Source organism: Borostomias antarcticus, assembly GCF_949987555.1.
Source record: "Borostomias antarcticus genome assembly, chromosome: 8".
Classification (NCBI taxonomy): Eukaryota; Metazoa; Chordata; class Actinopteri; order Stomiiformes; family Stomiidae; genus Borostomias; species Borostomias antarcticus.
This window is the reverse complement of record NC_140241.1, coordinates 8,343,730-8,353,729: the sequence shown is the minus strand read 5'-3', so window position 1 is coordinate 8,353,729 and position 10,000 is coordinate 8,343,730. Positions and strand designations below refer to the sequence as shown.

The 10,000-nt window shown below is 51.1% G+C and overlaps 1 protein-coding gene across 1 annotated transcript in view; it reads left to right on the top strand.

Moving 5' to 3' along the window:
* ascc3 (activating signal cointegrator 1 complex subunit 3) overlaps positions 1-10,000 on the top strand; it is a 117,999-nt gene that overhangs the window by 104,487 nt on the left and 3,512 nt on the right. The window contains exons 37-39 of the mRNA XM_084441573.1: positions 5,807-6,031; positions 8,881-9,032; positions 9,656-9,815. Of these exons, the coding sequence (XP_084297699.1) occupies positions 5,807-6,031; positions 8,881-9,032; positions 9,656-9,815 (537 nt within the window). The remainder of the gene's footprint in view (positions 1-5,806; positions 6,032-8,880; positions 9,033-9,655; positions 9,816-10,000) is intronic.

Sequence of the window (10,000 nt, the reverse complement as noted above, 5' to 3'; positions counted from 1 at the left end):
ACCGCAATGCACATGCTTTAACTACAGGACAGACTGCCAAAAAGCATGGACAGAAAAGAGGAAGCACAGAAATGGCAGAGCCAGGCCCCTTCATCACCATTCACGCGATCCCATACAAATCCACTGGATAAGGAACCGTGCTTCTTCTGCCAAAGGGATGATGGCCAACAATTGTACCAGGTCAGGACTGAGAATGCTGGTAAAGATCTCAAAGATGCTGTGGAAAGATCCCATAATGCTACACTGAAGACCAGACTGAACACCTGCATCTCACCAGGTGATGCGCATGCAATTGATGTCCAATACCACAAAGTTTGCTGGAGAAAAAATGTGTTCCATGCGCTTCGAGAACCTAACACCAGCAAAACCTTTGAAAGAAAAAACCAAACGCACCTTAGCATGGATGACATTGAAACCACATATGTCAATAGGCGTGGTTCAGAAGTCTTGTAAACTCATGTACCTGCATTTAGTAGACAATGTCTGAAAGAAAGAATCCTCACTGATTTGCCACACCTGAAGTCTGTTCTTCAAAAAGACAGAAGGAAGCCAGCAGTCCTCTACTGCCCAGATGCATGTCGAAAGGACATGGTTGATACCATAATGACAACTGGTAAGGAGGAGAACAACATGAAGACAATCTACATAGCAGCACAGGTATTAAGGAAAAGCATTGCAACCTTCACCAAGTCCAAGGAGAAAAATGTCTTACAGTTATCTAGCGACATCGACGATGTACCAGCTGAACTATACATCCGATGATCCGTTGGATAATGGTTGGGCCTACTGAAAAGAGAACCAGAGTTGTTGACCGAGCCACACTGACGGTGAGCCAGAATATCATGTATGGGTTCAAATCCAGTGCACAGGTAAAATACAAGCCAAGCAGTTAATCGGCATCATTCAGGTCACCCCATGCACGAGAGAACCCACAGGTTCTGGGACTGGCACTGACTGTCCACCATGACACACGCAACAAAAAGCTGATGGATCTTCTCAATTCTCATGGCTACTCTATTTCACATGGCCGTGCCCTTCTCATGGAAACTGCTCTGGCCAATGCTGTTGTAAAAGACTCCAGAGCGCACCAAGGCCAATATGTACCACCCTTCCTGAGGAAGGGAACCTTTGTGTTTTTTGCAGCAGATAGCACAGACCTTGCCGAGGACACTCCTGATGGGAAAGGAACCACCCACTGAACAATCACTGCACTGTACCAGAAGATTGATCCTTCTAAAGAACCTGTTGCAGAGCCTCTGAACATAGTTGATGCACAGTCTATCAGTCACTCCCCTACCATGTAGATATGCTTCACTGTGACAAGCCAAAACTGCAGCTTGCCAAGAGGTCAGAACAGTTTACCATTAGCAAGGGGAGCTCGGGATCCTATCAGCTGCCACAGGGTGGGTTGTTGCATCTGCTTTATCCACAATGAAAGCAGGAGAAACTTCCAGCAACATTCCAGGCCGGGCAGGATACAACTCATTGCTGTCTGAAAGCCTTCCCTTGAAACATGTTGGAGCCTTGCCACTACTCCCAGAGGTGGCACACGAGTGGTCAACTCTGTTGACTGTGATCATGCAAGTAAAGCAACTGAGGATGTTGGCAGTTGGGGAAGATCACCCCACAGTCATGAACCTTTGACATGGCCCTCTATGAGAACGTGGTGCAGCTCCTAGATGCCAGACTTGAAACAGATGGTTGTTCCCAGACTCGGTGAGCTGCATGTCATCATGGCTGTCGTCAGAGCTCTTGGTGACACGAGTGGTAAACTCTGCCTTGATGATGCCTTAGTGGAAGCTGGTGTGTATGGTCCAGTCACAACAAGGCAAATCCTGAAATGCACACACTATAAGCGAGCTCTCCATGCCCACACCTACTCATATGTAGCACTCTATGAAATGGCTCTGGAGGAGTTCTTCAAGGACAGCCCACAACTGAAAGATGTGGGCCTGAAGGCAAAAGAGGGAGTAGAAGCTGCCTGCTCTGAGGGGAAAGACATGAAGCCCGAATCCATGAAGCAAGCGAACAGCGCCCTCCTGGAAGCCTTGACCACTGCTGAGGTCATCACAGCATTCCAAAAATGGGTGGAACAGAAATCCTGGAAGGCGATGTTCAAGGCCATGATGAACTACCTACATCGGGTATAAACAATCCTGTTCTTTGTACTGTAGCGGCAACTCGGAATACTCACCTGGAACTCTTCACTGAGCAAGCTGTTCTTTGCCAAGGACCGCATCAAATACAAGCGACTCTGGCCAAGATACATCGCAGACAAGCATGACTTGAGGACCAGTCACCCTCAGAACTGGGAAGGAACTATGAGCAGCCAATATATCAGTCACCATGAGTGTCAACAGGGGATCCTCCAAGCTGATCATCACGTCTGCTTCTGGGCACACGAGGAGCAACAAAGACCTTCTCTTTGAAGAAAATAACCATGAAGAAGCACACATTGCTGATCCACCAGGCTGTGCTGGTATCACAGCGAAACCCACCTGATGCACAGATGGCGTTCTTCTCGCCAGATACGGACATTCTAGTGTTAGTGACAGCAAACTATGACCTATTGCTGAACAAACACATCCGTTTCTATGGCATCTGGTGTTGTGCAGATTGAACCACTGTGGCAAGCTCTAGGTAAAGAAAGAAAAAAGGCTTTGCCAGCCTTCTACGCATTTACTGGGGCCAACAACAAAGTGAGGTAATTCCGCATAGGCAAGGCAGCCTGGCTTCAGGTCTACTTCAAGGCAGATGAAGATGTTATCAATGCTCTGCAGATGCTTTTGGATGAAGCAGAAGTGACGGAAGGAATGCTGTCAACACTGGCTTCCTTTGTATGTGCAGCTTACTCACCTAAGGGTATCAACATCATCCCTCAACTGCAATGGCATCTCTTCTGCAAACAAATGGAAGAAAGTGACAAGTTCCCTCCAGCACTTGGAGCTCTGAAGCAGCACGTCTTGAGAGTCCATGTCCAAACAAGGGTATAGGCACAGACAGCCATTGCTCTGCAGGATCCACAGCTGGATCCCCTGAAAAACAGGTACTTCAAACACTTGGATGGCATGCTGAAACCAACGACCACAGAGGACCTCCCACCCCCAAAGGCCATCATTGAGATGGTCCATTGCAAGTGTAAATCTGACTGTTTTTCTGGCAGACGTTCCTGCAGAGCTAAAGACTTAGCCTGTACCGACATGTCAGTGCAGCAGCCAGTGACAGAACGATGACGATTCTCAAGCCGTGATGCACGAAAGAGATGATGATGATTATGAAGATGTATAGAGACTGTCTAATAAAAAAGGTTGCTTAATCATGGTCATACTGTAGTCTAAATGTGCATGACATGATGCTAAATATGTTACAGAAACATCCAAAGTTTACACTTGCTAAATTTTAAACTTGTAAGACAATTGATCTATTAAAAAGTATGTTAACATGCATTTTAGTCAGTTCTACTTATTTTGTATTGGAACCATTGGGTTCTTTAACCCTGAAAGTGTAGGTTTAGCAGTTAAAATCAATGTTCCATCTTATTTAGAAGACAAGATATTGCAAAACCTAGTTTTACGGTGGCCATTTTGTAAATTCCAATGTGGCCGCCATAAAGACAACTGGGCAAATGGAAACATTGATTTTCTGATTCCTTATACAATAGCCTTTCCAAAAATGTATAGTTTTGCAAATCCCCCCCAAAAATCAGACACAATCTTATAGTGAACCTGACTATATGTCACAGTCATTTCTCCCTCGCGTTGACAAATCTTTGTTTTAACATCTTTAACAGATGTTCAAATGCGTAGCTAACTTCTTCCTCTCCTTCAAACTGTCGTGTGGAGCTCGACAAGGAAAATCACCCTGTGCAACGTCAGGTTGATAAACATACACTTCGGTACATGCTTAACGAAAATACTCTGTCATGTTTAGACAACATGTTGTTTTTCCGTACCCGAGTGTCATCTTTATTGTATTTTGTTAGTTCTCTCATCTCTTTTCATGTGTGCTGTCAAACTTCAGTTCGGATACTCACCACAGAGACATAGTGTTGTGTATAGACACAGCAGAACTATGGAGTCCAGATCTGCCCTGTAGACCGGGGGGAGGGCTAGGCTAAATCTGCTGTGTGTGGGTAATAGCACTGGGACTCGTATATAAGAGCATTCCTCTGTTGAGAGTTGTCAATGGTTTCACAATGGGAACGTTGCTCCAAGACAGTTTGTGTGTTAAAAAGTCCTTCTCTCTCGTTTCACACAAGCATACACACACACACACACACACACACACACACGTGTACACATGGAAGCATACGGCAGTGTGCAACGCGTTAGCTCCCCCACCATGGCCCCCTCCCTCGCTAGCAGTGGGCAGTATAATAGGCCCAGCCACCACTACGCCCCCCTGTCCACCCCCCACAACCAGCCCCCCCCACAACCTGCCCCCCCACAACCTGCCCCCCACACTCCTCCCCCACAACCAGCCCCCCCTACAACCAGCTCCCCCACAACCAGACCCCCCCCCCCCAGGATGGAGAGGACAAAGCAGAGACACGCCCCTCCTCTATTTCCTCTAATTATCACCACACCTCCAGTAATGAGGTACACTCACACCCTCTCTCCCTCCCTCTCACACACCCTCTCTCTATCTCTGTCGCTCTGTCTCTTTCTCTCTCACTCCATCTCTGTATCTCTCTCTCTCTGTCTCACTCTCTCTCTGCCCCTCTCTATCTGTCTCTCTCTCTATCTGTCTCTCTCTATCTTTTCTCTTTCTATTCTCTCTCCTCACCCTGCTCTCCTGCTCTTCTGTCCTCTCTCTCTACCTATCTCATCATACACCCTCTCTCTCTGTCTCTCTGTCTGTGTGTGTGTGTGTGTGTGTGTGTGCGTGTGTGTTTGTGTGCTAATGTCACTAGCAGAGAGTGAGTGTCGGTAGGGGGGGTGGAGGTATCATCTCTGTATGAAGATCTACGGCTGTACACATCTGTATGCAGACACGACGCCACCGGGAGATCAATCACTCAAGACATGATTTCTGTTCCCCCTCCCGGAGCGTTCGGGGTCCTCAAACCCCCCCCCCCCCTCTCCCCCCGGCTACGCTGATGGATGGCAGCCAGAGCAGGCAGGGAGGGAGGGACCGGTGATGAACGTCCCCCACCGGGACCCACCCCCCAATGGTGGGATTCATTAGGGGGAGTCGTCGTACCGGGAGGTTGGGGGGGGGGGGGCGGCGAGGAACGTGTCCACGCATCTCTCTGTCTGAAAAAAAGAAGAAAAAAAGAATAAAGCAACAACAACCACTCCCAAACACTCGCTGCAAGTTTTTGTTTGTTTGTTTGGTTGATTTCTGCAATCGATACAAAGGATACATCTCCGCCATCCGGGGGGCTCTAGCGTTCTGGAAAAAGAACCCGGCCTGAACGCTACACGAGAACGGAAAATGCAGTTGCTGACATTTTTGTAGAATTTTACAAGCAGGTGTGGATCGTCCACAGACCCACTGGTCAGAGTGTTTGCCTGATAGATTTGTTGGGGGGGAGAGAGAGAGGGAGGGAGAGAGAGAGAGAAAGGGAGAGAGGGGGGGAGGGGAAGGGAGAGAGAGGGAGCGCGAGAGGGGAAGAGTGAGAGAGGGAGAGAGAGATCTCTGGGTTTAGGGAGGAGCAGAGGAGCCAGGAGGGAATGCAGCTGTTTTAACAGAGTTGCTTGAAACAAAGACTCTAACCACACAGCAGGAGCAGGGAACTGGCCTCTTCCTGCTTGATGCCTTTTGATCTCTCTGTCTTTCTCCCCCCCCCTCCCCGTTCTCTCAGGATGCGGAGGAGTACGGGGAGCTGCCCGTCAGGCACAACGAGGACCAGCTGAACAGCGCGCTGGCCCAGCGGCTCCCCCTGCAGGTCAACCCCCACAGCTACGACAGCGCCCACACCAAGGCCCACCTGCTGCTCCAGGCCCACTTCAGCCGCGCACAGCTGCCCTGCAGCGACTACGGCACCGACACCAAGACCGTGCTGGACAACGCCATCCGCATCTGCCAGGTGTGTGCGCGTGTGAGTGCGGGTGTGTGTGCGTGTGCAGAGTTGGCGTGTGCCTGTGTGCGTAGGCTGACGTGTGGGAGTGCAACCACATCTTACACGGGGGCGGGGGGGGGGGAGAAAAAACAAAGTTTCTTGACTCTTGCTGATGATGCCGTCGGTGGATAACGGATCCCTCTTCTGGGGCCCGGCTTTGTTGTCTGATAGAATCATACATCAGAATCCATAGCGCATTTTTCTCACGTCAGTGCTGACCTAGCAGGGGCCCGTAAATCTCGGGGAGCGAGCAGAGACACACAACGCTCATGAGACCCGGGGAAGACAGACCGCCGGGGTCTCACCAGAACAACAGGAAGGAGCCGCAGCCGACCCACCTCCCCAGGTCGGGGGCAGGATTTCGGATATCAGGACCGGGCTAGGCCCGCCGCCAACTAGCACCCGGTAGAACACCCGGTAGAACAACTTAAAGCTCCAATGTGTACGGTCTTCGTCGTTTAAATACCGCTATATTGCTCTGTAGCTCCTCTGAAAACCTGTCGGTTCTGCTACTGCAATCCTAAGATCCGGCGCCGGTGGAAGTACACCAGACCGCGGAGCTGATAGAGGCTTCCCCGCTCCCGGCCACACCTGGTCCGAAGCGTGCGTCCCGCGCCGGGATTCAATCAGCAACTCGAGCGTTCTTCTGTGGCCTTATTTGGAAGCGTGCACGTACCCAAACCCACAAAACCCTAACCGTGAAACAGGCTGAATCTACATTGGCAGACGGAGTTTTCCCTGACAGACTGAGTTTTCCATGTCTCGCAGCCAGCTCATGCATAGCTTGCAGTTCTACGGTTACACACTGTATCTTTAAGGCTGTAGTCTTTTTTTTTTTTAATGTGGGCATTCATCAGTAATATTGGATTTGTGCGAACCCACAACATGGGTGTCACATTATTATTTTATTTTTTTATGTGAGTGGAAAATCCGTATTAAGTGTGTCTAGTCCGTGTTTTAGAGCGACAAGGGTGTTGCATTTCCTGGGGAATTGATGCAAAGGAAACCATGACAGTGACGACGTAAAATAACTCGACTGCGATCTCCCCTGGGGTGTCAGCCAGTGATTCAAGGTGGTTTGACAGGAGAATGTACACACACACACACACACGCACGCACACACACTTCTGTGGGGCAGTGGCAGTCATGGAATAATAATGATTTGTATCTCTGGCCAGTCTGGATGCTCAGTAACGACCTGGGCACTCCTGTTCACACTGAACACACAGCCCAACACACTCCTGTTCAGACTGAACACACAGCCCAACACACTCCTGTTCATACTTATCGTAACACACAGCCCAACACACTCCTGTTCAGACTGAACACACAGCCCAACACACTCCTGTTCAGACTGAACACACAGCCCAACACGCTCCTGTTCAGACTGAACACACAGCCCAACACAAGCCTGCAAGCGATTGTCCGTGCCTGGCCAGGCCTCTTCAGCTCTTTCACGGTCTGGTCGCCTGAACACCAGCCCCCCCCCGCCCCCCCCCACCTATCTGTGAGTGATTGTTCATGCCTGTGTAGGTGCAGGCAGGCAGGTGATTGTGTGCGTGTGTCTGTGTGTGTGTGTGTGTGTGCGTGCGTGCGTGCGTGCGTGCGTGTGTGACCACTTGTGCATAGTAGTGTAGTAGGCCCCGGCAGCAGTGTGTGTGTGTGTGTGTGCCTGCGTGTGTGTGTGTGTGTGTGTGCGTGTGTGTGTGTGTGTGTGCGCGTGTGTGTGAGGATCTGGCCCCTGTGTGAGGATCTGCAAGCCATTGTGCATGGCCGTGTGTGTGTGCAGGTGATTATCCATGCTGTGTATCTGGGAGTGATCTGGCATGGTCGGTCCATGTGGTTACTCTACTGGCTTCCTGCTGTGGAGGCGGGGGGGGGGGGGGGGGGGGGGGCGGCCATCCGGGCATTCTGGACCGGAATGTTCTGCGCTCGGCCCCTCCGCGTCCCAGAGCCACACCGCTGGACACAGGCAGCTCCCGTGCTCTCCATAATCGGCTTTGGGAAATTCTGTCCGTGTAAATATGTAAAAACGACGTCGGGGGGCCTGCCGGTACAAGCCACGAGGAAACGGGTGTTTGCCGGTGTGACAAACCCGTCTGTTAGTTCCCCTGGTGGAGGGTGGGCTATTTACGGTCCCCCCCCCGCGATAGCATGGTCAACAACATCCGCCCCTCTCTCTCTCTCTCTCTCTCTCTCTCTCTCTCTCTCTCTCTCTCTTTGCTCGACCTCAGGACGCCGCCGGCGACATCGGACACACTGGCCCGTCGTCAGTTCGGAAAATGTTAATCGCGACCTTAATTTGTAGCGCATTAGCATTTTGATTAACTTTGCCCCGGCCTCGTCCGCGCACTCAATGTCCTTTTTAGCCGCGTAAGTTAGTCAGAAAATGACTTTCAGATTAATTAAGTTTGTCAGAGTGCGGCGGAGCCGGGCAAACTTGTAACTTGACCGTCGGGGAGGAGGGGGGGAGGGAGAGGAGAGAGGGAGGGAGGGAGAGGAGGGAGGGAGAGGAGGCGGCTAGCGAGAAAAGCCACGGACCTGGGTTTGACTGGGTAGTTTGCTAGTGCTCTGTTTTAATGAGAAATTTGTGGTGTTGTTTGAGTTGCTCTGTGTACGGTACCGTAGGGTTGAATTTAAATTCTTCTTGTTTTATTTTATTAGTTTATGATTCAGCCTCACGCTACAACTAATAATGTTATAACTGTGTGTGTGCGTGTGTGCGTGTGTGCGTGTGTGCGTGCGTGCATGCGTGCGTGCGTGCGCGCGTGTGCGCGTGTGTGTGTGTGTGTGTCACCCTCACCCTCTCTCTGCAGGCCATGCTGGATGTGGCGGCTAACGAGGGCTGGCTGGTGACAGTGCTCAGCGTGGTCAACCTGGTCCAGATGGTGGTCCAGGCCCGGTGGCTGACCGACTCCTCCCTGACCACCCTGCCTCACCTGGAGCAGCAGCACCTCTACCTGTTCAGGTACGCACCCGAGACACACACACACACACATAACACATGTCACACACACGCACACAACACACGTCTCTCTCGCACACACAACACACGTCACACACACGCACGCACAACACACGTCTCTCACACACACTTACACACACACACACCTACACACACATCATACACGTAACACACACATCACACGCACACACACACAAGCACACACACATAGCACACACACAAGGAAAGGACATTCAGCAGCAAGACCTCTAAACACCCGAGATGCGCGCACACACACACACACACACATGCGCATAGACACACACACACACACACACCACACACACACACACACACACACACACACAAAGAAAGGACATTCAGAGTGAACGTCCGCAGCAGCGGCAGTCTTGCGCCGGTCTCCTCTCCGTGTGTGTGTGTGTGTGTGTGTGTGTGTGTGTGTGTGTGTGTGTGTGTTGTGGATTGACTTCCCGCGAGGAGGAATAATTTTCTGCAAACTCAATAAAAATGTTAAGAACAGAGGGATGAGGAGAAACGGGGGTTCCCGCGGCGACGGACAGCAGGAAGTGCGGGGCAGGATTTATTCAGACGGCGTCACGTGAACGCCCCCCCGTTGCTCTCCACAGGAGGTGGGCTTCCCGGAAGGGGCGGGGCGGCGGAGGCGTTGCCGGGGGTTACCGCGGCCAGATCGAAGGACTCCCAGAGCTGATAGCCGCCTGCGAGGGGAAGGAGAAGACCTTCGCCGCCATGATGGGGGAGGAGCTCCAGCCCAGTCAGGTCGCCCAGGTAACGCGTGGTTCCACTGAGAAATGGGATTTATTTATTTTTTAATTCAGGGTTTTAAATTGTCAATATTGTCAGCGCAAACACACACACACACACACACACACCGAGCCTGTGTGCAAGGGGGGAGGATAAAGAAGGAAGAAGAGTGTGTGCGGTTGTGTGTGTGTGCGCGAGCGAATGCGTGT